Here is a 27,108-nt window from a genome sequence, read left to right as displayed (position 1 = left end):
ATAAGGACGCCAGTGAATTGATTGGCATTCTCAAGTGGACCGACTAAATGATGGCTAGAAATTAAATGCCTGAAAGAGGTATGATGGTGGTTAGGACAAGTGGGTGGAGGAGAGAGAGAGAGAGACAGAGAGAGATGGAGAGAGAGAGAAGGCGGGAGAGGGAGGAATACACAAACAGGTTGCACTGGGGCCTGGGGAATAAGCAGGGAGAGAGCACCGAGAGCAGAGAGAATGAAAAATAAGATGGAGGGCCACAGAAAGCAAAGACAGAGGACTGCTTCAACACAGAGCTTTGCATAATGGAGATTTTACTCGTCATCATGACCATCATAGCTCTTGACGTCTAGTATAATCCCCCCCCCCCCCCCCCCCCCCCCCCCCCCCCCCCCCACACACACACACACACACACACACACACACACACACACACACACAGGTGGTTAAACATCAATTTTGTACTCAGCCAAACAGCAATTGAATGCTTTCGTCCTCTCTTTAGTTTCACCAACTTCTTCCTCTTCCATCTGGCCAGGTTGTAAGCATTTAGCTCTCGTCCTTCACTGATGCATCAATACACCCCCCCCCCCCCCCCCCCCCCTCTCTCTCTCTCCATGTGTGTCTCTCCCCATTTCACCCCCTCAGTGTGATTACTCACCTCCCCAGAAAGAAGAAGAAGAAGAAGAAGTACACTCCATCTTGTTGTTTTATGTTCCCAGCAAATTTAGTCCTGCGTCTCGCTCCTCCACCCTCAACTCTTTCACTTTGTCTGTCTCTCTCACTCACTCTTCGTCACCCCTCCCCGAGCCCTCCCTCCATCCCCTGACACCTCGCGCTCTCCTCCTCCTCCACTCCCTCCCTCCCTCCCTCCCTCCTCCGACCCTCTTTAGCTCTGTATGTAGTTGTATTACTTATCACCTTGATCCCTTCCCCGCTCCGATAATTGGCGTGTCTCGGCAGAAGATGCTAGCGCGCTTTATTTAGCTGCGCAGCATTAGCGGCTCCAATTAGTCATCTAATACCAATAAGAAGAGAGAAACAGTTTGCCTTCAAGTAGTCGGCACCACGGGAGAAGGGAGTTTGTGTGCGTGTTTGTTTTGTGCCCATGCAACCACTGTGGCCAGTGCACACACACACACACCTCAAACACACACACACACACACACACACACACACACACACACACACACACACACACACACACAGTTACACTCGGTCCATGCTCGAAATATGGATACATGTTGGTTTTAACAGATGGTGAATCAATTTCCCTCGAGTACAGACATTACTCTCTCTCTCTCTCTGTCTCTCTCTGTCTCTCTCCCTCTCTCGTTCTCTCTCTCTAATTAACTAGGTTTCAGTATCAAACCTTTGGGCTTTGCCGTCGCCATGGTTACCCAAACTCCGAAATGCTACAGTCTGTATTTGTGTGTGTGTGACTGCTGACAAGTATGGCGTATGTGCGAGCATAGGTGTCGTAGTGTCCACACCCGTGTGTGTGTGTGTGTGTGTGTGTGTGTGTGTGTGTGTGTGTGTGTGTGTGTGTGTGTGTGTGTGTGTGTGTGTGTGTGTGTGTGTGTGTGTGTGTGTGTGTGTGACTGCATGATTGTGCATACACATGAGTATTTTGGTTGCTTTGATGCCTTTGTTTCCCCACAGGGCTCAGAAGGCTGGTCGTGTCTCAAGCGCCTATGTATCTACACAGAGAACAGCGGTATTACATGGGATCATTGATGGTGTAACACAGGTCTATTGTACCTTACATAATACAATCTTAATTACCATATAAGCCCATGAATAAAGATAACAATTAAGAAGAATTAAAAATGGAAAAATAAAACCCAAATTAAACCTGTACTTGTAACAGGGAACCTCGCACTCCTTCTCTGAAAGGCTAAAATAATTTATTTTGGGATTATATCTTCTGAACTGCCTGTTTATTATAACCCATCATTAGTGACAGGCATTCATGTTGTAGCACTCGGTAGTACACTAAAAGTGACTGAGAAAAATTAGCTGGACGTAGTCAATCAAATACATTTATTCCCACATTCCTGATAGATTACCTTGTAAAGTGAGCCGTGTTCCTTCTGTTTACCTTCCCTACTCATAGTCTTATAAACCACGGTGCTGTGTTTGTTGACAAAGTCATGGATCTATTACTCAACTTCTTGGATTGTATTTCACTGTCTCAACTTCACCCGAAGCATCACAGCCCCAGCAACACAATTTCATTTTCCCCAGCTGGCAGTGTGCAGGAAAAATTAGTTTCTGAGGCTATTTTGTTAACATTTGGTGCGATATTGTCCTTATTTCTGATGATAGCTGTCCAGACATAGACAGTGCCACTTCTCATGGAGACATTTCCAGCAGCTACAATGGAGCATGATTGTAGAAAGAAAAGATTTCAGCAATCTAAAACATCAGTTTCCGCCAGGCTTTGTTGTCAGTCCCCAAAGCCTGGCATCCCCACTGACGGCAGCCTCAGTAATCCAGAAGGCAATTCAGTCATAAAACATGTTGTGATTTGAGTGGAGGAACTTCACTATCACTGTGTGAGTGTCTTCTCTGGGCTTTATTGCTATGACATTATGGGAAATGTTGGACGTCAACTGACATGTAGACAAGGCAGGGAGCTGGAAAAGTGGCTGAAAAAAAGACATTTCCTCAAGATAAGTCCTCAAATGCATCAAACATTATAGACCGGCACATAACAGTAAAAGCATCCACCGGCTTTTTTTCTCCATTTAAAGTGCACTGAAGGAACTACTTAGTGCCGTTTTCCTGGCCAGGTTTTATTCACCTGGTCCAACTGTGACAACCTTTTAACCATCCGCTGGTCCCAAATGACATCTGCCATCTGCTCATATTATTTTAATTTAAACCGTTAAATATGGCAAAGTCTGATGACCAGAGAGCATTGTTAGGTTAGCGTGATCGGATATTCACACTCATTTTAAAGTGCATGCTACTAACTCTAAAACACATATTATGCAGGTATAAATAAAACAATCATGTATACATTTATATAGGTTTGTCATAAGTTTGATGTATTCTTTGTAAAACGTATTTTTGGCCGTGACATTACAGCTTTGTGACGCTGTTGGGACTGTTTACACGATTTATTACTTTAGATTGAACAGATATCCCATTTCCACATTACTAATGTCTTACTAACTAAATGTAAGCTTACATTAAGGCCATTATTATCCATATTAAATTATGTTTAAACATACAAATGACTAATGCATTTTCTAATCGGTGCTCTTATTAGCTGCAATACCAGCAGTGTAAATGGACATCGGCAAACACTACAAGAGCAAGTACAACCTTAACATACAATAAAAGAGTGTTCTTGCTCAGATTTTCGGCATCACAGTCTGAATGCCTTTTTAAGTTCTTGTGGCGATGTGATCAGTTTGCACGACTGTAATTGCACCGCTGGTTCTGTGGCATTAGTAACGTACGGCTAATTGCATTTATAACGTATTCCCTCAGCTGAGAATCTATGTAGTTAATAGAGAATATTGTTAGTAAACGCCAATGGATCCATTTAGTCTCTAAGCACTCTCGCTCTCCGAGGAAAATCTCTTACCAATCTGGCACCTACAGCAGGTCCAGCTACGCGTTTTATAGTCCATTTCAATACGAAACTCTGAACATAAATTATCATGGCGATCCAGCCAAGTTAAAAGAGAGCCATCTTCAAAACTCTGGCTTTAGGCTCAACATACTAACCCAGCTTCATGGTGCAGCCCTCTGCTGTCACCAGTTTACTCCGCCACCAACAACACCGCGGTGACGGTGGTTCCGGTCCGGCGCTCCACGTCGGTGCTGCGTCGTCTCTCCTTCAGGCACATTTGTCTTTCTTTTAAAAAAAAAAAAAAAAAAGAAACCTTTCACCACTCAGATGGGTGTGTTTCTCAACATGGACGCGTATTAACAAGACCCATTATGTGACATCACTCTTATGTGCAGCCTGCAGCTAATCAGCAGAGGATGAATGGGAGACTTAATGGAGACATTTTATTTGTCTGGGATTTTACATCTCAATGAGCTTTATTTTCAGTTCACCATAATATCCATCAGCTCTTAAACAAGCTGTGCACCTCAAATCGTCTCACATTGAAATAACGTCCTCTTTTTTTTTCCAGTTCATGCTGTATGGAGCTGCACATTTTCTAATTAGAGAGTGGAGATATCCACTTTGGGAGATGTTAGTGAGACACATACAGAGAAGTATAGTGTGTTGAAAGGCTGAAGTTAAGTGGGATTTGCCATTAATGAGGCAGTGGGGGATGGTGAAAATGTTCAAGAGTAGCGGATTCTTGAGAGGGAAAGACAGCTGTGTGATTTAGTCTCTGCTCCCCTCTTTAAACTTGCTTGATGCACTGTCTGAGTGCGTACCCAATTGGCACAATGCCTAAACGCTAACTAACTAAAACTAGAGACGTCTCCCATGTGTTCTGACGTAACTTTGTCACTGTCCCTGGCACAGAGATTATGTGCTTATCAGATTCTCCTAACCTGGTTGCAGCAACCTAAATTTGTTCCAGGATCAGGGAAAGAATTGGAAAACATAATTTTTATGAGTTTATGGTCAGGTTTGGAGTTGGAAGCGTGGCAGCCTGCAGATGTCCCCGGGCTAGCGCTGCTGACTCCACACGTTTATGGCTATGCGAGTGAGGAAAACACGAGGATATCGCATATGTCAGGAGAAGCAGCAGCCAGCCTCATCACCCTGCCAGCAGTTTACACTCTTTAAGCATGTGCAGTTATATATACATATTTAGAGAGAAACAGAGAGCTCATTATATTGTTATTGTGTTTAAGCTACAATCGCCTCCTTGTTATTCAGACTTTTTTTTTAATACAAATTAAACCATCTTGCCTGCCTGTTTCTCACAGAGTTGTTTATTTTCCTTTGGACTGTAGCCTCAGCATGAGTTTACTCATTAGCTTTGCAGGCAGTGAAGCTACTCGTTGTGATTGTGCAATGCTTCTCAGTCCTCATTGACGGGACTCCGATCCTGCTGGTTCTCGTTCTACCGATCTAATCAGGGACGGAGTTACACCTGCATTGCCAGGTGAATGCAATTAATTGCTGGTTGGCAAACCGAGCAGCACTGTGAGCACTGAGGACTTGGATTGAGAAATGCTGACAACAACAATAAATGATGCGTTGAAGGGCAAATGTGGGGCCTTTTTTTTCGCCCTCCAACACGTAAATATAAGTTAACAAATAACAGTTATTTTAGTGCACAAAATGAGATCAGAGTTTCTGAACATCACACCCACACAACCATAAGTGGCAATGAAGAAATGTTCTGAACTCGGTTGTTAATGAATACAGTGATGAGGTGTCGTTGATGATGTGTTCGGTGAAGGTTCAAGTAAGTGCACATCCCAGTCTGTCTGCGACCACAATAGAGTGTTTTTACACTGATTAGGAGGAGAGAAATATGAATTTCTCTGAAGCAAAAAGCGATCAAAACTACCGATGCAACCTTGAATTCGGCAGGGGTCAGTGCTGCAATTAGTATTAGTTGTTATTTGGGCTGCATTATTGATTAAACCGTTGATTACTTATTCAATTAAAAAAATGTCTCACGAGTTCTGAGAGCCCTAGGTGATGTTTTTATACGTGCCAGCCAACAGATATTCAAATTACAGTTACAGAAAAGCAGAAAAAACCTCATCAGAGGAGCTTGTAGCAGGAAAGATTAAATATTCTTTTCAAAACATTTGCCAATTAATTTTCTATTGATTGATTGATTGATTAGTTGACTAAACTGAATAGTTTCAGCTCTACATTCATGGTGTTATGCAGATTGGATGTAGTGAGAAAATGATACCTCTGTTGCAAACAAGAAATCAAAACCTTGATTTCAGCCGTGGTCCATGTTCAGTTTCATTCATTCTTTGAGCATCCACCACTTGATTGTTGTTTCAACTCAAGTTGTTTTTAGGCATTTTTGTTTCATGAATATTTCTTCTTTCTTCTCTGTCTTTCAGCCAACAACACTCTGCTCGGCGGAGGTGGAGGTAAGTCACAACCCGTCTGATCCTTTGGCTGCGTGTGTTTGTGTTTGCTTGCCAAGGCACCTGTAGGCCTCACTTGTTATTAATAGTACAGCGCTGTGGTGCAAATAGTCCTCCCTGGACACCAAACCATTCAAAATGTTCCTTTAATCAAATGATGCAGTGCAGCGTACTAGACAAAGAGAGTGTGGAGTCGCATGTGCGGTCTGTCTGTATATGTCTTTGTTTGGTAGCTCTCTGTTGTGGCAGGTGTGCGAGGTGCGTTTGCATGCTGCGCCGTGTGTGTCCGTCTGCCCGTGTTTCTGTGTGTTTGTGAGTGAGCGCAGGTGCAAAGTCGATAGTTCATTATTTATGGGTGTGGAGTGCTGTGGACATAAACAGTCATTTTTCAGTGTATTGTTGACTCAGTGCTTTGCTGCATGCGTGTGATGTTGGACGTCCAGGCTTAATCGATACTTGTAATAAATCTGTACAGCTAATGCGGCAGTCGCATTCACTAAAACCTGTACACACACACACACACACACACACACACACTCCTTTCCACCTGTGTGTGTGTTTGTTAATGCTTGCAAATTTGGGTGCTGGTGCGTTTGCCTGTGGTTGTTTTCTTTTCCTTCATTTGGCCAAACCGCTTTAGCCGCTCAGACCAGCTCACTTAAACTGAAATGTTTAACCTTCAATTTGTATGTAATGTGGGTACGTGTGTGCACGAGTTTTGGCTTTCCAGTCTCCATGGTGACACACCTGTATGTGTGCATGTGCATTCGAATGCGAGTTCAGTGCATTTGCCTGCCTCTAAAACTGTATTTGCTTGTCTGAAATGTTGTGTTGAAGCAGTAAGTCCTCCACCCTCACTGATACACTCCAGCTGAGCCTCAAGCCATAAAAATGGACTGCACACTCGCACACTCAGTACAGTCAGTCAAGCCCCTGGAGATCTACAGCATTATTTGATGTTGTCCTGAAGTCTCTGTTGGCTCTATAGAGACAGATGGTTTCTAGAGAGGCCGTGAATGTGTGTACGAGTCAAACTGTTTGCATTGGCTTAGATATTTTACATTTTTTATTTAGTTAAATTTATCCACAACATCTGTTTTCGTTCTAAAAATGTCCACCGACGGGCTGGAGGAGGCTAAATATCCAACAACCACCATCTGCATCAGTGTTTGTTTGTGTTTTTTTTAATTTTCTTTTAAGCTCGGTCTCTCTGTCACTCTTTAACACGCTCTTGCTCTTTTGGTTTCTTTCATCTCTTTCTTATTGTATGTATTTCCTCCTCTCTGACTCCCTTTCCAGCTCTGTCCTCGGGGGTTTGCTAAGGCAGAGGCTACAGTAGGTGTTAATTAGAGAGCGAGTTAAGCGTAGAGACAAGGGGGAGAATGGAACAAACTAGAGAGACGGGAGGGAAATGGTGGTTGGAGCGAGAAGACGAGAGACGAAAGCAATGGAGGTCCAAGAGATAATATACAGATGCAGAAGCCGAGCCGAGTGGGGGAAAAAAAACACACAAAAATCATTCGGTATTCAACTCCATACGCCGAGATCACACTCTGCACCGAGTATCATTCATTCATTCAGCTTAGTTTTTCATCAGCGGTGAGGCAACAAAAGGTCTTTACTACAGTGCATTACTACTCAGTCTCGAGGGTACCTGCGTAAATGTCATTCACTTAGATCAAACACACACCTGCCAACATTGTTTTCTTAAATCTGGAGGGGTGCTGAGCTCCGGCTGCGCATCAACAACAAACTCAAGGGCAGGAAATTAACGTTCTTTTTTTTTTTTAATGTCCACTGGCTGCAGTTGCTCATTTATTCCGGAGCTTATCTGCCATTTCAACGTTTCACTGCTTTGATTGATTTTCCAAATAGAAAAGAAATCCCAGATGATGATTGGATGATTGGAGGTTTAGTGAGCCAGACAGTTACCATGAGCTTTATACATACAGTGTGTGTATTAATAAATATATATATATATATATGTAGGTCACCATATGCCAGTAATGTACCTTTGGGATGTGTGGTGCATTGAAGTGTTTTCTTCCACGGGTTTGTGGTCTGCTCCATCTATAAGGTTGGGAGGCTGAACCTGTTTACCACATTTCGAGGCACAATAAACAATATTACAAGTCTGCAATGTCCTATTCCATTTAGAGCCGAAGTTTTTATTGCAACATGTGAACCTTCTCTAGTATACTGAGGTACCTTGTTTTCGTGCTCTGTAAGGAAAGAAAAGGTTCAGTTGAGATGCTTTTTTTTATGTTCAAAGGATATGTTCAGAACACTCTATGCCATCGGAACATTGAAAGAGTTACTGGTCACTTTCATCATCTCTCCATACTAGCTATGAAGAGACCTCTCTCTAGAGAGAGTACGCTCCTCAGTTTCCTTAAACCGATACCTGAACTCAGGGTATCTGAGCCAAGCTGAAGTACTGATCTGATACCAGTACTCTCTTTCCTCCAAATTTATTTAAAATCTGAATATCACGCTCTGTGGAACTCAATGGAATAATAATTGCTATGTAAGGAACCATGAAGCCAAGAATTGCTGTGGTCCCAAAATCTGAAAGACACTACCCTTTATGACATTGACAACGAAATTGTCCTCATTGCAGGAATACCATCTGCAGTGTGCTAATGTGATTCAACACAAAAACTGAAATAACAAAGAGATTTTGACACAAGACGGAGCCTGAAGACCGGGTGATAATCACCATTGTAAAGGAGGAGTTGTGCATCTTCTCGACATGATGATAGACAAACCATTTGACTCGGAGTAAAGCCGGATTAATACTTGATGCAAGGGGTTAGCAAGAATCTTGTCGTAGATGCTTAAGGCGTAGATTTTGATTTATAATTGAATTAGAATTTATTGGATTTTATCAGCTGAAATCAGCAATGCAATGTGTGTAACACCTGCTGATCAAATAGAGACACGAAGGTACAAACACAGGCGGCTGGTATCAGAGAGCCTGTTCTGGGTCTGTGGGGACTGAGTGCTCAGGATGTGAACCAGCCATGAAGACAGTGCCTGCATATGATTGGTTTAGGTGTCTTAAGATATCCGGACCCAGCTCACAATAAATGAGCACGATCCCAATTAAAATTTCATCCACTTACATTTTTTTAATTTGGTGGGGCGGAAAAAAGACCAAAATCCTCTTGCGCACTGGATTTTCTTGCCGAGCTTGTTTTGTGTGTGCTGACATCTATAATCAATCCTCCAGGACGGGGATGAGGTTTGATACCGTGCTCTGCAGTGCAGCCCTCCTCCTCTGCTTTCTCCCTTGTCTGGATGAGGAGAATAAAAGCCGGCAGTGGACAGGCTTGTCTGCTTGACTTTCAGAACAAGGGAACAAGAGAGCATGTATTGTGAATAAAGGGAGAGAGCAGGAGATTGGTTTTGGGGCGCGCAGATGAGACGAGAGGCAAAGAGCACTTAGAGTACCTTCCACAAACAGTGCTGTCAGTGTCTCTGCCTCGCACACAGACTGTTTCACCACGACAGTGTTTATGTGGAGAAGTTCACAGTAGCATTTAACAGGTTTCTGCATGTCAACTCTGTGTATACAAGTACATGTGTGCTAGTGTGCAAAGCCGTGTGTGCGTGTGTGTGTGTGTGTGTGTGTGTGTGTGTGCGCGCATCCACCACACCAGACCCATCCTAAATGTTGCCTTGGCAACAAGCTGACTGAAGTAAATGAGTGTCCTGGCTCTGCTGAGGGATTGTGGGAAAGCAATATGCCAGCGTTCCGCCCCATTAGTTTGACGGACAGCCTGTTTGGCCTATAAGAGGTCAGCTGGCAAGGGCAGCCATATTAGTATTCCATAGGAGAGACCTCAGGATTGGTTTTACTCTAATGTCAATCTACCTGTGTGTGTGTGTGTGTGTGTGTGTGTGTGTGTGTGTGTGTCCTTTTTCTTGTGGGTGTGTCTGTGAGGGTGGGGGTAAAGCTTGTGCTGGCATATAGCATGTGCATGTGTGTGTTTGTGTGCCCTGCCGGGGGTTGCAGGCTGCTCGCCAGGTAAGCATATCGCCAATTATCACCCAGTCCCCCTACCTCCCTGGCTGCGTCCCTCCCTGCCTCCCCACAGAGTCGGTCAATACTGGGCCTGCGAGGGAGGAATGATAACACCTAAACTGGTCAGCCGCCTGCTTAGCTGGCTGGTCACTGGTCTACAGAAGCCAAAACACTCATTTCTATCCCCTCTCTGCATCCATCCATCTATTGCCTCCTTTTTATTCTTCCTCCTCTCTGAACCACCGCTTACCATTCATCTCCTCCCCTTTTGTTTTAAGCCCCTTTATCCCTCACTCTCTTCACCTACACAGCCTTTTATTTTTTTACTCTTGATCTCCTTCCAAACCCATTTCTCTTTGTCCAACTGTGCTCTTCAATCCCTCGTCTCGTCTTTCTCTGCCTCTATGTGAGTCTCTCCATTGTATGTGTTTTTTAATATCTCTATCCCATCTCATATTTGCTACAGTGCCAGAAAACGTTGATGTGATATTTTGTATGGTAATGAAGCCTAAATAATGAATGCTGTTTTTTTTTAATATGGAAATGAGTTTGACACTTCCTAAAAGATTTTTTTTGTGTCTATTAATATAAGTTAAATTCATGACTAATTCATGCTGATATCTGTTGGTGGCATTAAGGTGACGCTAATCACGGCTGATTGTTGAGTAGTTCAGGTACCCCATTTGCATGTGACGGAGTCAGTGGAGTATGAACAAGCTTCCGACGCTGCAGTGATGCTAATTTAGTTTGGGCTTTCCCGGACTCAATGAGGGATGCATCAATACCACACACATATTTGTGTGTGCGCGTGTGTACCTCACAAAATGTTAAAAACAAGACTAGGTGTGTCTGAAATTATTGCATTAAATAGTGGCCTAATATTTCCACAATTTAATGAAATAATAGTGTCGGCAACATGTACACTGCTTACTTCTACTACTGGCACAGGGGTACTTTGAGCTGCATGCTAATGTCAACATGCTAAAATGTTTTAAAGTAACACTGGTAATAGGATGACGTCTGGCGGGTATAATACTTACCATGTTCACCATCTTAGTTTAGCGTATTACCATGTTAACATTTGCTAATTAGCGCTAAACACTTAAAGTACAGCTGATAGGAATGTCATTGCATGGTTTGCATGTATTTAGTCATAAAACAAAGTATTTATTAGCTAGATGGTGGCACAAGATAAAATGTTTTAGATCACCAAAGTTATGACAGTTGATCCCCTGGTGACCATGAATGTGTACTAATTTCCATGGCAATCCAAAGAGATATTGTACACAGTCGCTGGTGGAAGGACAGACCGACTTTGTCAGCCCTAGAGCCATGACAAATGTGTGAAAATCAATGCAGAGTATTCCTTAATTATCCCGTTAATTCTTCACTTCAAAAAGTGAAATACTTCATAAAGAAAAATGACATTTAAATTACAGATGGACTCGGTTGATGTTGTTCTCTAGAAGTAATAGATTTTATTGCCATCCTTGAGCATAAATTGACCTGAATATGTGCCTGCGATGAAGAAGTGCTGGTGCAGCTTTACTTCTAACGATCTTTCATTTGCGCCTCCCTCTGCTCATGAATTCCCCCTTCATATTTCGGGCCACATTGAAGTGACAGAACGGTGTCTGAATCTACTCAGTAGCGTGCGGCGCTCACGCTGGGCTATTACACCGGCTCCCACAGAGCCAGAAGTTACCACAGTCCGAATAGAAAGCCAACATTGGCTGTTTTCAGTGAATGTCGTGAGAGAGACAGCTCTTTATATTAGTGAGGTGGGAGTCACAGAGAGACTCAATAGGTGGATGGATATTTGTTAACCCTGCTCGCCAGGTTCTAGAGAGAGAGTGATTTATTCTGTCTCTGATGTGTTGGCTGCATTTGAAGGTTGTGCGCCACCTGAAATGTGAAATGTCATGAAGGACACTGCAGTGATGTGTCTACGTATATCCGAGACTGCCCTCCAAAGACGAACATTAATTTCGGCAAGTACCTCAAAATTGCACGTTTACATTCAAGTGACAAAGTCCCCCAATGGGTGTAGCAATTATGATGGGAACAAAGTAGGGAGGGTACGGTATTACAGAGCAACAGAGCCTGCGTGGCATGAACAGTGCTGGACTGTGGAGCTGTTTTGGTATAGTGGCCGAATGGGGTATTTCAATATGACGCACACTGGCCCCGAACATGCATGCTCTATGATCGGCAAAACAAAATGGCGCTATCTTTGAGCGTGGTATCCAGTTCTCTAATATAGTACATCCAAGGTAGGGAGGAGGCCAGGTTAGATGGATGAGTCCACAAAACATTGGACTTTAAAATGGAAGACAGTTGTTTGTTTCTCTTTTCCAATAACAAGTCAATTCAAGCAAAAGTCCTTATTTTAACCAAATCCTCTTTCCCTAAACCTTACAAATTCCTATTGTGCCTAAACCCGAGCGCTTAACCACTGTGTGTTTTTGTTTAATTTGGTGGATTGTTGAGGAATAAAGCACAACTAATTTGGGATAGTTTATCCTGATATTGAGAGACATCAATGCCAATGTCAAAGGAAGCATGACGCTGCACAAACATTACATTAGTCGGCTGTCTAAGTGTCTTGGCAACATGCAGCGATTACTGGTTAGACTTAATTTACTGTCCTCCAAACGGCTGTTGTATGCTAGGACACGTGTTACTTAATCTTGGCATTGAGCTGTATGTGCACACAGGCAGATGTGTTGTGTAGAAGATTAACTGTGTATGCATCTGTAACCACGCATTGTGCATGTGTGGGCCTGAGCAGAGAGGTTGTCGGGTCAATAAGAGTTTCTGTAGCTAAAGGAAGTGCAGTCCTCTCATAAAGACTGGGAGACAGTTTTCACCATTTAACACACTGAAACACAAACACACCCACGGCGCAAACACACACACACACACATTCATGTATCTGTCAAACAAGAAACAACACAAAAGGTATTGTTGGTTTACGTTTCAGTTCAATTTCCATTTCCCTTTCTTTTGATTCTGTTGTTCCTGCCTGTTTCTTTATCTCCCTCCACACTATTCTTACATCTGCTGCTCTCCCCTTTGTTCCCCTCCCTTCCTCCCTCCTTCTCTTTTCTGTCTCTCCATCTTATCACACTTGTTCTCTATTTCAAAGTTGGGCTGCTTCAAAGTTAGAGTGTGCAGCGTGTGTGTGTGTCACCTCAAGGACTCTTCTCACACACAGACACACATGAATACATCTGTGCATGGTAGCACATGTGCTTTGACAAGGATACACACACACCAGCATTAGTTGTGTGCACACACACACACACACACACAGCGTGAGCATGGTATCTGAGCTTGTTTCTGTGCCCCCTGAGGAGGTAGCCAGTGTTCAGAGCTCGCCTTTCACAACCTCACACTTGTGCTTAGCTCACAGTGCGGCCCAGTTCAACATGGCACAGCATGGCATGGCACACTACAGCTCAGCACGGCATGCGATATGCCAACTTAACACAATAGCGTTCAGATAACACCGGACCCCCGCCCGGAGCTCCTCAGTTTGGCGAAACCCACCGCTGTAACAGCTGGTGTGTATACAGTCAGACGGAGATAAGAGCCACAGGCCAACACGCTGAGCTGTGACATATGGATGGGTGTTATTGTACTATTTTCAACAAGCGTTGACAAGTCTCACAGTGCTGCGACAATTTCATTTCTGACAGATGTGTTTTATTCTGGGTTTATTATGAATTATTGACGCCACACTCCTACATTAGACCTCTGAATTATTTCAAAAGAAAAGCACGATCTTACCAGGCTACAAATGCTGGTGACACGTTGGCTGGTAACATTAACATTTAAATATACGCAGTATTTTACCCCTATGGCATTTACAGTTTATACAATGAATTTGTTTAGCCAACTACATTATGAGGGAAACATAATTCCTCTGAGTATTATGTTGAGTTGCAATGCGGTTTTCAAATGTAGGCATTGCGCCAGTTATGTTGTGCATGCAGGTTGCAGTGCAGAGGTCAGGGCCAACAGGGGGGTGCGTTCAAAGCTTACACCTTTGACACCATGCATGATTCAGGATGCACGTGTTCACGTCCAGAGTCCTGCATGTGGTTGAGTTGAGGAAAACAAAAGTAAAGTGAACACATCCTGTCTTGGGCTTTAACCAAGAGGAGGATACTTCCTTAACCGTACCAAAATGCATTGACTGCATAAAGATTAACCATAAAAACATGATTCATCCTTTCAGCCGTTAGGCGTACAATGTAGGTGTTGAACATATTACAGGGAAAACAAATGAAATATGTTGTCAGTGGACATTTTGCAGATAAATTCAGTAACATTTTGCAACTTTGCACGTAATTCAGTATCCTCGGGATAGGGGTATAAAGTGAAGACAGCAACATCCCCAGTTTGAGTCCAAATCTCTGTTGCATGTCATTCTCCATCTCTCTCTCCCCTTGTTTCCTGTCAACTCTACACTGATAACTTCCTTATAAATGCTTAAAATGCCTGAGGATGACTTTTTAAAAGTTCCCTGACAAAGTGGCAACGGCTAAACTTCTGTTTCTCTTTCTTGATTATGAACAAACCTGATTGAATGTGACAGGAAAGAGGGGGAACCATGCAATAGGAACCCAGATGCATCCTTTTTTACATTTATTCTACACTTCAGCACACCTTGCTTTCTATAGAATTTAAATATAAAAAACATTTAATCTGAATCAGGATTGTGCATCTTTTGCTTCCGTTCTTTGATGTCGACCTCCAAGCCAGCACTAGAATAGGTTTTGTTCTTTTCGTCTTAGTCGAAACACAATGTCAATGCATGATGTATTATTAATCAAGTGTTTTAAAGGACTCGTAAATAATAATGTTCTTGTTATAACATAGTTTCTGTATTTCTATTAGAAATGGTAGTTTAAATATTTTGGCTTTAAAGAGTTGCTTCCTAATGGTAAATAATTTTATTTTTTTGTTTTTGCACTTTAGCATTTAAACCTGTTGTCCCTTTTTTAAATCTTAATTTGTCTCAAGTGTGAGTTCATTGAAGTTAAATGCTGCCTTCTTGGCAGAGAATGGTAATAAAGCTGTTGAGGTTGAGATGGTATAAATATAAACTTTTAGGAAATGTGTCTCACTGCAATGGGTGCAAAGATTGAAATGAAACTGGTAATTGGCACAGCTCTAAAATTGCTTTTCCTGCATCATCGCCCTGCTGGAAATGAACACAGTCACGGTCTTTAGATGTGGTGTGGATCAAAGACAGATACAGATTTATGAAAATGTAATTAATAAAGACTAATTGACCAGAAAGTCAAAGTCAGCTGAGTCCTTAATAACACATTAAATGGAGTAATTAACTAAGGCAGTGGCCCTAAAATCCATTAAATAGACTGACACACTGAGAGAAAGATTCTTTGACTTACTAAAAATACAAAAAGCAGGATTTGGGGAGAAAAGTTAGCAACCAGCAGAAGACGGGAAATGCAACTTATTACCACTAATCCCGACATCATCCGGGTCCTTTCAGCTCTAAGCTTTGACACCTGTAAATGTGTCAGCTGGACTTCAAACATTTAGACTCTTAGTAAGTCAGATTGCAGAGGATTCCCATAAGTAGGCCAACTCTCTGAATCTCCTGTCCTCTCCTCTCCAGTGGACGGAGCGATCCACCGCGCTGCAGGTCCAATGCTAAAGAAGGAATGTGCTTCCCTCCACGGCTGTGAGACCGGAGAGGCCAAGATCACTTGTGGCTACGGCCTCCCAGCAAAGTGTGAGTATAAAGTGTGTGAATGTTTGTGTAACTGCCTCCAGATGTGAACGTGTAGGAAAGTGTGATAGTGATGAAGGGTGCTTTTGAAAAAGAGCAAACTGCACAGTTTATTTTCTAGAGATAAATTAAGGTTAGACAACCTCATGACTGAAAAACAAGAACATTTAAATTTACATAAAAGTACATAACTTCACTGAACAGTTTGTCTTTCTACTTAAAGTAGATCAGTTTTCCTTTCCAGCCCAAGAAGCTCATATGTATCCACAATAATCTCACTTACTTCCTTCCATTTATAGCAAAGTAAATGGCACTCAATTATTAAGTGGATCTCCATTGCGGCGTGTATAATGTGACGAAACTGAAGATTCAACGTGATAGAAAAAGCTTTTCTAGGTGTTTTAGTTCTGGGGAAAAATAATTCTCCTCCCGCTTCTCTGACGTCTAAAACACAACATGTGAAACTAATTTGTTTGATGTCATCTTTGTTTGGGGCTGAAGACTACAAGAAAACTACAAAAAAAATTGGGGCTGGAGTTGGAAGGAAGTCAGACCTCTGTAGTCGCTCCTCATCTCAGCTTGAGGTTAACATTAGCTCTATGCTACATTAGCTGCTAGCATAACACACTCGAATCTCTGTTGGTGGTAGAGGTGCATTGTGGGTAATGTAAGCGCCATGTTTTGACAAAGAAGAATAATGTGTGGAATAATAAAGATGACTTCTCTGTATTGGCGTCTTTTTCTAACTGTCCATCAGATTGGCCATCATCAGTCTTTGAATCAGTAGATACACGTAGAATGTTATTTGTCTCTGTAAAGCGTTACACACACAGTTCAAAACATTCCCATGATACGTGCCCACCACTGTAATGGCACACACACAGCATGACGCCAATAGTTATTGCAATAATGCTCTCGCCAAGCTCTGTATAATATAATGACCACCCAGGTGTGTGTGCGTGTGTGTGCGAGTGAGAGAGATTAAAAGAACACTGAGTCTGTGTGATATCAGCTTATGGTTCCACGGAGAGTTTAAGTTCACAGTGAAAGGAAGGCAGAAAAAAGTAAAGAGAAGCGATGATGAAGGCGAGCTCAAGGCAGAATGGAGAGCAGGAGTAGAAGAGAAAGATAAGGAGGGAGTGAGAGAATGGTAAAAGAAATAAGAATAAAACGAAGCAGCGTGGGGGAGGAGACCAACGTGAGGAAAGCTGAAGACAGGAGGGAATTAGTGAGGAGATGAGTTGTCTGTTCTCCCTTTGTTGGTTTACTTTGTGGATGTTAGCTGCAATGTTTGTGAGAGGATTCTGCTGCTTGTCACAGTTGTCCTTATGTGTGCTTTTGTATCTCTCTCACTCTGATATACACTTGATCTCAGAGTCTTGTTGTGTACATGAGCATACTGTGTTTACTTGTGTCTGTGTTGCTTTAAAGGTGCTACGACACTTGGTAACATTTCCATTGCCTCTTAATGGCTCTCAACATGGCGGCGGCCGAACCGGCGGCTCGCTGCTAACAGCGCCAACAGTGCCAACAGTGCGAACAGTGCGAACAACGGCAAAAGTGATGACAGAGCTAACGGTGTTCACCTGACGGCGTTATCGACTGTAACCGTCCTTATGAGCGCAGTGCAGAGCGGCGGCTGCGAGCTAACCAGTGGGGCGCGCTCACGTGCACAAATATGCACTAAAAGCACCCGTGGCTGGCGCGGCGATGTAAAGCAAGGAGATAACATTCATACTCCTTCAAGTGTAGTATATCAGTTTATACAGTGCGAGTCGCCTGTCAGGTCCTATCCATCTCTTACCTGCAACTATCTGTCAGCGTGGAATCTGTATGACTGTCTTTCTGACTCACTGACTGACTAACTGTGTGTGTGCGTGTGTTTGTGTGTGCGCATGGCCGTTGCCCAGCATGTGGTATGGAGTCTTTCTTCCCTGACAAAATATTAACTCTCAAGAATAATTCAACACTCCAATGCTTAAACACTCACAACAGGGCTTGATTACCTCTCAGCATGAGGGGGGAGAGGCGAGACAGCAGCAACACACAGAAAGCAAAGGACGGATAACAAAGCAGGCAGAGTTCTGTGTGACGGCAGAGCGCCGCCGTGGAAAAGAGAAAGAAATGGAAATGAAACTCGACAGGAGAGAGGCAGGGAGTTTGAGAGACAGGTCCAATCTCAAAGCCAACACTTTGATCTTGATTTGTATGGGCTTGCCACCAGATGTGGTATTTAAAGAGCGTCTGACTCACGAGTTGCCAAATGGTCCAGAGGACCTGCTGTCAGCCCTCCATGCAGAGAGTCCGTCGATGATCCCGCTGCCACTTAGCCAGCCGCATCCCAGTACCGTAGCCTAGCAACACTCGGAGTGCATGGCACACTACCGCTGCTGTTTAGCAAGAGTCGCATGCAATTTGGGGATGTTGACAAATGACAGCTGGACAATTTCAAGCAGGCCCTGTCACATATTAACCAAAACTCAAAGGCAGTTAAATCAGCAATCTGTCAACTTTGGGGCATATCAGCCGCTGTAATTAGGAGGACTGGATTAGGAGTGGAACGGTTTGAGATCAGTCTGTTTGTGTGCAATGTGTAGTGTGCCCACACGTGTGTTTTTGGTTGCCAGATGGGGGAGCGTGGTCCGAAAGTGTTGTCCGGACAACCCAGCGCCCCAGAGCTCACCTGTGTACCGATGAACGCAGGTGTAACGCTGCTAACCTGTTCCCCAGCCGGCCCTCGCTCCCCCGCCGACCACATCGAGATACAACAAGCGTGCCACACCGGAGAGGGAAGGTGCCGGGGGCGGGTCTAAAGACAGTTAGGGAGAGGCGACGTGAGGGCAGAACCATTTTTACATCCAGTGAAGGCAGCACTCTGGTTTAGTGACGTCAATGCACACTTATTCTGGTGATGAATAAGAAGGTTACAAATCCAAGTCAGATGAAGAAAAGATAATTGTTTATTATTAACGGATGATATGTGATGATGAAGTCTTTGGCGATTGGAGTTGGAATTGGGCGTGTGCCTTGAGCAGCAGCAAGATAAATCCCCCGTGGAGTCCAGACACTGGTGTCTGATAAGGCTGATAGAATGATGAGTTGATGAATCTGCGGCGCGGTGGAGGGGCGCGTAACAGCAGCATGAACATACTGATGGTAGAGAGACAATCATATTTAAGAGAGACAAGAAGATGAGGCTAACGATGTCATTGTTTCTTTGTGCTGTTGGATAGAAGAGACCAGCTGATATCATGATTGAGCGCCCCGAGCAATGACATGATGAGTGAGCATGTTTGAGAAATAAACTACGGGCTTAGACATGCAAGAGTGTTGTCTTCCTGACTGCACTTACGCTAGAGCTTCATGTCCATCGGAGCAATATTCATTCTCTTAGCTCGATTTTTGGTCTCGGCCAAAATTGAAGAGGATCATCAGATCAGGGTGATAATGATCTTTTGTCAATAAGAAAATATGTATTATGGTAGTTGAAGTACTGTAGTAATGAAATATGTAATAGAGAAGAACATGCGCAACTCATCCCAAAACAGTACAGCTCTGCAGTCACATTTTTTCTGCAGGTCAATTGTCGGTCAAACATACCTTTCTCGCATCTTTTTCCAGATTTGAGCTCCCCCTCCAAAGAAAATCCCAATTAACTGCATTTTTAAATGATCCTGTCGCTCAGTAAAGTGTGCAAAAAAAAGCTTCTAAGCATAATTGCAAATATCGCTTTAGTGTTGGCCCAAATACTGTCTGTTTGTATTGTCTTGTATTTCGGGGGATATTGGTAGAGAGTGAAGGATTCTGTTTGGGGAGTAGCACAGTTGGAGGTGGAAAAAGATGGAGGGAAAACAAGATGGAGATGGAAAGGCTCAGATAGAAAAAGTGCTGAAGGAAATAGAGAGGTACAAAGCAAGAGAGAGATATCACTCTGTCAAAAACTGGCTATGCTGCCCTCTCTTCCCTCTCCTGCCTCCCCTCTCCTAGTTTCAGTTCCCTCGGTGGCCAATTAACGCTAATTAAAATCCTTGCTGCAGCTCTTCCTCTCCTCCCAGACCTCCATCTCTCTGCTTCGCCCATTGCCCTGTCGCTCTCTCTTTGTCTGTTTCCCTTTCTTTGAAGACGTGGTGTTTCTGCCTGTCGTGATCAACAACTTAAACACCTTGTTTCCTCCTGCCTCATTCTCTTCCTCACCTTTCTACCTCTTTATATCCTCTTTTTTTTCTTTTCCTCACTCCTACATTTGGGTCCCCCCCCCCCTTCTTCTTCTTCTTCTATTTCTCCCTCGTATGTCGCTCCTATCCTCTACCCACCTTTACTTTTCATCCCCATCTCACCTCCTCCCTCCCTCCCCCATTTTTCCTATCATCATCAGCAGTAAGGTTCCTTTAGTAGTGCCAAGAGACTTGACAAGGCTCTGGGCTAAAGACTGTTGCACTCAGACTGTGATACCTTGCTAGTTGGGGAGTTTTTTTTGTTTTTTTTACAAGGTTGTCGACATCTTTGCTTCTTCCTGCCTCGGCGTCAGCAGTGTGATCCTTCAAGGTGTTAAAAAGCTCCGTCAAAGCTGCCTCTGCTGATGAGGAGGAGCGTGGTGATGATGATGATCACAGCAGCCTGGTGTTAATTCGTTCAGTTAATTCATTCACCTTGAAGGAGGAAAAGGGATAAAAAATGTTTTAAAAAGCTCCAGTGTTGCTTGGCTTAGGGAAACAGTTGGAGTTGAAGAACGTCTTTGCTCTTTGATGAAGAGAATTATGTCCGCTCCTTTTAGCATCGGCATCTTGTACCTCCATTCTCCGTCCACTCTTGTCCTCCTGTTTAGAATAACTGCCTCTCTGTCTTTTTCAGAGAAAGGTGGAAAGAGATAGGGAGAGCTGTAGGGGCCTTTACAAGACCTGAGCCTTCCTTTTGTGCCAAAGGCCCGGGCCTGGATTTAAGAGCTGTGTCCGCTTGACTGAGCACAAACTGAGGCCGAGCGCACAAAGGACCAGCTCGGCTTTTTGCTGCCTGTCCTGCTTTAAAGGCAGATAAAGAAAGGCGAGGGACAGATGGAGGTATGAGAACAGAGAGAGGGAGAGAGAAAAGGGAGGGGAGAGGAGAGGACGGTTGGGTATGAAAAGCAGGAGCAGCGACTCGTGGCCTCCCAGGTAAGAATGGTGTGAGGCCATTGGGGTGGAGGAGAGGGAGGAAGGGGGAGGATAAGAATAGCCAAAAAGAGGGATGGTGACAATTGGCAGGAAAAAAGCTGGAATGGCAGACAAAAAGAAAAGCCGGGGCGGGTGTCACCGGATGGCACTCAGTCAAGTTCTCTTAATGCTCAGTGACGCCCACTTATGAGAGAGAACACACACACACACACACACACACAGACACACACACACACACACACACACACACACACACACACACAGACACAGTCTCTTTGCAAGCTAAATGTGCATAGCAAATCAGGTGTGTGATGATAGTTTGAGCTGCACTCAAATACACATTGACTTTGCTTCTCTCCTGTGTTATTTGCTGTTTTCCTGGTCTGGCCGATCTGTTACTTTTACCTTCACTTTGCTTCCCTTTCATGTAGTTCTTCAGCCTGTTTAATATTGCGTTTTTTGTGTGAAGAAGATCTTACAGTGTGATGGGGCCTCAGTAAAGTGTAGCAATATGTTTCATGACAGTGTCTTGATGCCATCTGTTAGAAACAAGCTTTTGTGTTATAATTAGGTCAGACTAACATGATAAAGTAAGCGCATCTTATTCTAAGTGATCTGACAAAAAGTACAGTATTCTCAGGTGGAAAACGGGATGAAACCACAGCGGACGTTCCACACTTTGTGGGAGAGAACAGCTGACATAGAAGAGAACGTTTCAGATGAGAATGATGGAAATAGTCAGCATTGAAAGAAAACTAAAAGGCAGAAGCTCTTGCACTTTACTTTAGATTATATTGTTCACACATACATTAATTACATTTCTATGCAGGTTGGCTTCAGAGAAATAGAGTTTAATTAAAAGATGAGTTTATTAAGTTTATGAGTTTATATTTTCGAGCTGTGTCTCACTGCAGCCGCAACATTAAAATGCTGCTTGGTTATTAATGCATGAGTCATAGTAATCCATAAATATAATAGATAAAAACAATCAATATTTGGCTCCATAGCGTGTTTGTAAACTTGCAATACTTTAATTGCATTTACATGCATAACAGATAAATTTACCTTGTAGTGTTTCTTATATTATTTAAGTAAAAGATCTCAGTAACTCTGGAAATGTTGACATATGTAAATTGATTCATATGTGAGTATATGCAATATGATTTATTTATATGCAATAAGTGATTATTCAGTATGAACAAATGGAAAGGCTTGATACCAGAAATGTCGCTGGTGCATTCTTTAAAAAGAATAAAACTACAATGTTGGAAGAAACAGAGACACTTGGGAGTATCATGCAGGATAAACCTTATACACACAAACAGTACAACGTAAATAGAGTACTGTAACTAGCTGTGCCGTAGATAGTGATTCCTTCATTGGGTTAAAAGCCAGAAATCAATACAACATAAATAACTGTTGCTTTAAATAAGTCTGTAAGCAGGAGACGAGGAGGGAAGAACAGGAGTAAGAATTGGACGTCCAGCCAGAAAACGGCACAGTTAGATTACATAAGATAAGGTGACAATCAAATCATTACACAGAATATCTCATTACAATCCAATGAGACTTGTCGTTCAGAGCCTTTGGAAACGCGGTCTGCAGGGTAGAAATCAAAAGACATCTCTTTAACAATAGGTCACGATTCCCTCCTCTGTGTGAAAGATCGACCTTCTCAGCCCCACTGAGCAAAGACACAATACGTCACCGTAATGCACAACCACAGAGCAATGACGGCCATTAATTCATATTGCACACTAATGTTCATCTGCCGGCAGTTTTAAATGTCTTCTTTTCATATCAACAGACGTGCTACACACTCAAAATGTGTGCATGTTCCTGTAATGACAATTTGGAAATGTTCAACCTCTAGCAGGATGATAAAATGTGGCCATTACATGCTTATTTATTTTTTTGCACTGTATGCAACTACCACAATGATAGCTGCTGTTAGGTAGACAGCAGAAAACTGCTTGTTAGAGTAAAATATTTTGCCGGTTACGTACGAAATCAGCATGAAGGAGCTGGTCTGTTAAGTTTCTCCCTCATTAATCAACAAACAGAGCCATAAACTGAAAAACTCCACAGTACTGATGTGATGATGTAGGCATAATTTGACTGGTCCATGTGGGTTTGGCATTTATCTGAATATAACCTGTTCACCTTCAAACCCATCTAAACCATAGAATGTACATAAGACATGGACGTAGTCACGTGACTTCACCCGTTGTTTTGTGGACTACAGTATCTTGGTTTTAGGCCGTCACCATCTTGGCTTTTTGCAACCATTAGTGACATGAGAGGGTGGGGTACAGTACAACCAAACGTTGAACAAGACAAATTTTCAGGCAACCAAAATGTGACTCTTAACTTTCATGAACTGAAGTCGGGTCATTTTCTCGTAGGCTTCTATACAATGTACTTCTTTTTGCAACCAGAGGAGTCGCCCCATAATGGCCAGTAGAGAAAATGCAAGTTTAAGGCACTTCTGCATTGGCTTCATTTTTTCAGACCTTTAGGTTGCCGCCTGATCTTAACTGTAAGTGAAAGGTAAACTGTGTTCTTCTTTTCAGTTGGCAAACGACTTTACATACCTTTTGGCACTCGTCCTTAAAACATTTATGTTTGGGGACATTTTATTATACTTGTATTCAAAATCCTAGGAGCATACAACTTGGCCTTTTACTTTATCGCATTTTCTATTATCCTGAGGATGTGTTTTGTTCTCTTTTCATAAAGTGCTGAAATGATGAACTGATAATTTGTCACTGAGCCTCAAAACACAGTATTTAGCCTCCACAAATAAAGAACAGAACACTAAAGACGTTTTGTTCTGACATGGCCCACAATGGCCCACAATGGCCCACAATGGCCCACAATGGCCCACAAAAACAACTTGACTGCCAAAATTTTGATGAGAGATTTGGGTATGTTAAAGCGGCTAATGTAGCCTCAAGCAGAGATGAGGAGCGGGCTCTTTTAGTCACTTGAGGCAATTTATCTTCTACTTTGTGCAGCTCCCTCTGGAGCCACAAAAGGCTTTACACAACGTATTTAACATATGCAGTAGTACTGCAGTAGTTTACAAGACCTGTAAACAGACTTTGATGTTTATAATTGGTGGACTTCCCCTTTTAACTCTGTGCACAAAGCCAGGTCCATGTACAGATAGTGTTTTCTGAATTTGGGGTGGAAGAACTCGACTGTCCTGCACAGAGCCCTGACCTCAACCCCGTCCAACTCTTTGAGATAATCTGGGACGCCAACGGCTGGTCGGCTCACCGGGCCTGGTCGTCCATATAGCAGCAGCAGCTTATGTGGCTGAATGGGAGCAAATGGCTGCAGCCAGCTCCCAACATCTTGTGGAAAACCTTTCAAAGCATATTAATGCAAATCTTTGTGTTCGACAATCACATGTGGATAATGTTAAGTGTCCACATACTTTTGGCCTTGTTGTGTATACTGTCTACATTTTCTATTCCCAGAGAGAGGATTCAAATTAAATCCCTCTCTTGTTATCAAACCCAAACAACAGCCTCATCAAATCACACAGGGCGATATCATCATTTTAAATACAGACACACACACACACACACACACACACACACACACACACACACACACACACACACACACACACACACACACACACACTCACACTCTCTCACACACACACACACACACACACACACACACACACACACACACACACATAGTTTTACTGTCAGTTGCACACACAGTTTCAGCACATCCACACATCCACTTTCTCCATTAACACTGCTCCTCACACACGCTCCATGACACACTGTTCAACACACTCTCCTTCACACATAAATCCCTCACACATCCTAACATGCTCTGCTAGCTTTCCATCTCCCCATCGAGCTCCCTCCCTCTCTCCCTCCCTCTCTCCCTCCCTCTCTCTCTGTGTTTCAGGGTAATGTGAGCCAGCAGCCGTAACACTGGGGTGGGGAGGAGGAGGAGGAGGAGGAGGAAGGGGTGGTGTTGATGTATGGTGGAACTAAAGCAACCCTGCCGATCGATAATGTAAACAGGAGCGAAGAGAGGCGGTAAATAAGGCCGACTCCTGACAGAACTGTCTACCTCAGGTGACGGAGAGAGAGGAGAAGTAGGGGAGAGGGGGTGAGAGGAATATGTAATAGAGGAAGGGAGGGAGGTGGATGATGGAGGGATGAGAGAGACAAGGTAGCAGAGGGAGGGACAAATGGGGTTTGAAAATGAGAAAAGGAAGGAATGATGGGAGGATGAAATGGAAGAAGGGAGGAAGGAATAGGTGACGGAGGGATGGGGAGAGGGCAATGAGGCGAAAGGAGAGGTGGGATGACTGGATGAGGTAATGGTGAGGGAGGCAGGCAGGGGAAGGAGTGACGGCAAAGGACGTGGAGAGGGAAACGAAAAGAGTGAGAGGAGAGATGGATGGAGGGGAAAAGAGATGGAGACACAGAGAGGTGGAAAGATGATGGAGAGGGAGGAAACAGAAGCGAAAAGATAATTGGGTTAGCAATGAGGAACAATTACCAATCATAGATTACAATTCAGTTTTAGTAGAAACACTCTGTGTGTGTGTGTGTGTGTGTGTGTGTGTGTGTGTGTGTGTGTGTGTGTGTGTGTGTGTGTGTGTGTGTGTGTGTGTGTGTGTGTGTGTGTGTGTGTGCAGTTTAACAGATGAAATGTAGATGAATGACCACCAAGTGACCCACTGTTGAACTGCACCAGCATAGCACACACAATACTACACACACACACACATGAGTTGTGAACCTGGCCCACACACGTGACAACATGAACAGTCCCACACTGCTGTATGATGATTACACTGGACTCATTTTGAGTTTGTACTGTTCTTTTAATGCGTTCTTTCATGCTTGTGTGCATGTTTGACCACGGTAATTACGCCCGTTTTTTCTGTGAGTGTTTCATCCGCAAATTCACATGTTTCAATCTGTGTAAGCTTCTATTTAAAGAGCAGCTTTCTCATACACTATAAATAAAAATGTTGCTCTGCTCACCATGTGGTGAATCACAATAGTGATTCATCTTCTTCTTGCTTGTTCTTGGGAGCTCTTAAATTGGCAGTTTTAAACCAGTGTTTTGTTTCCTGATGTGACAGTAGAACATTGGGTTTTGTACAAAATGCAACATTAAGCTGTCATTAAGGTACGAGGACGCCCTGATGTGGACTGGTTTAGGCCCGTGTCTGTAATAAGCTGACTATTATCATCAGAATAGTTCACTAAAGATCAAGCTTAAAACAACCCGATGAACATCAAGTAGGGCCAGGTGATGATTCTTTGTTCAATTTCAAATTCTACAGTGATGATGTGATCTACAAAGTCCTGTTGTCCAAATTAATAATTCTGAGCAAGCTGTGATTAAACAAATAACAAAAGTGTTTATAGAGTGGAAACAATTAAAAGCTCACAGCTCTCACCCTCTTTTATTATTACTAAATTAGTATATTTGGATTTTGGATTGTTGGTCAAACAAATCATGGAATATGTAGATGTCACCGTGAGCTTTAAAAAAACTAAAATAAATAAAAGATAAATCGATGAACTTGCACTTTAGTCCGTAATGAAAATAAAGCCATAACGTAGAAACGGTACTAGTGAGAGCACATTGTTGTTGGTGCAAGAGGAAGAAAAAACGAAGTAGCTGGCTGATGTTGTGGCTCTTGACATCTAATTGGCCTGCAGCTCATTGAGAAGAGGGTCTGGAGGAGGATTAACATAGCTGGAGCGTCTGCATAGACACTGAGCTCAGATTTGGAAGAGATGTGGACCGAGAGGAGAGTCATTAGGGTGAGAGTGATCCTCCCACTACAGATTACAGATTACAGATGTTTGTGTGAATTAGCCCCATGCGACTTCCAGGAGGATCATTAATGCTGAGAAGCTGGAGAACACTCTCACTCTTGTTCTCTCACAGAGCCTAATGTTGCGTTAATATAGTCTATGGACAACATCAATGGGGAGAAATCAATATATCATGGATATCCACCATGAAGCGAGATAGCATAAACCTCTGATAATCTATGCTATTGGAGAATATCAGTGTCAAATAGCCACGTCGATGTATGAACAGGCTTTGATTGCAGCACTTAT

At 43.1% G+C, this 27,108-nt stretch overlaps 1 protein-coding gene across 2 annotated transcripts in view; it reads left to right on the top strand.

The window, feature by feature from the left end:
- Nucleotides 1–27,108, top strand: part of macrod1 (mono-ADP ribosylhydrolase 1) — a 93,611-nt gene that overhangs the window by 49,277 nt on the left and 17,226 nt on the right. For both annotated transcript variants that reach the window (XM_079167627.1, XM_079167626.1), the window contains exons 4-5: nucleotides 6,013–6,042; nucleotides 15,720–15,836. In XM_079167627.1, coding sequence (XP_079023753.1) covers nucleotides 6,013–6,042; nucleotides 15,720–15,836 — 147 coding nt within the window. The remainder of the gene's footprint in view (nucleotides 1–6,012; nucleotides 6,043–15,719; nucleotides 15,837–27,108) is intronic.

This window comes from Pholis gunnellus (assembly GCF_910591455.1).
Source record: "Pholis gunnellus genome assembly, chromosome: 10".
In the NCBI taxonomy this organism is placed as follows: domain Eukaryota; kingdom Metazoa; phylum Chordata; class Actinopteri; order Perciformes; family Pholidae; genus Pholis; species Pholis gunnellus.
This window is presented reverse-complemented; position numbering and strand designations above follow the sequence as displayed.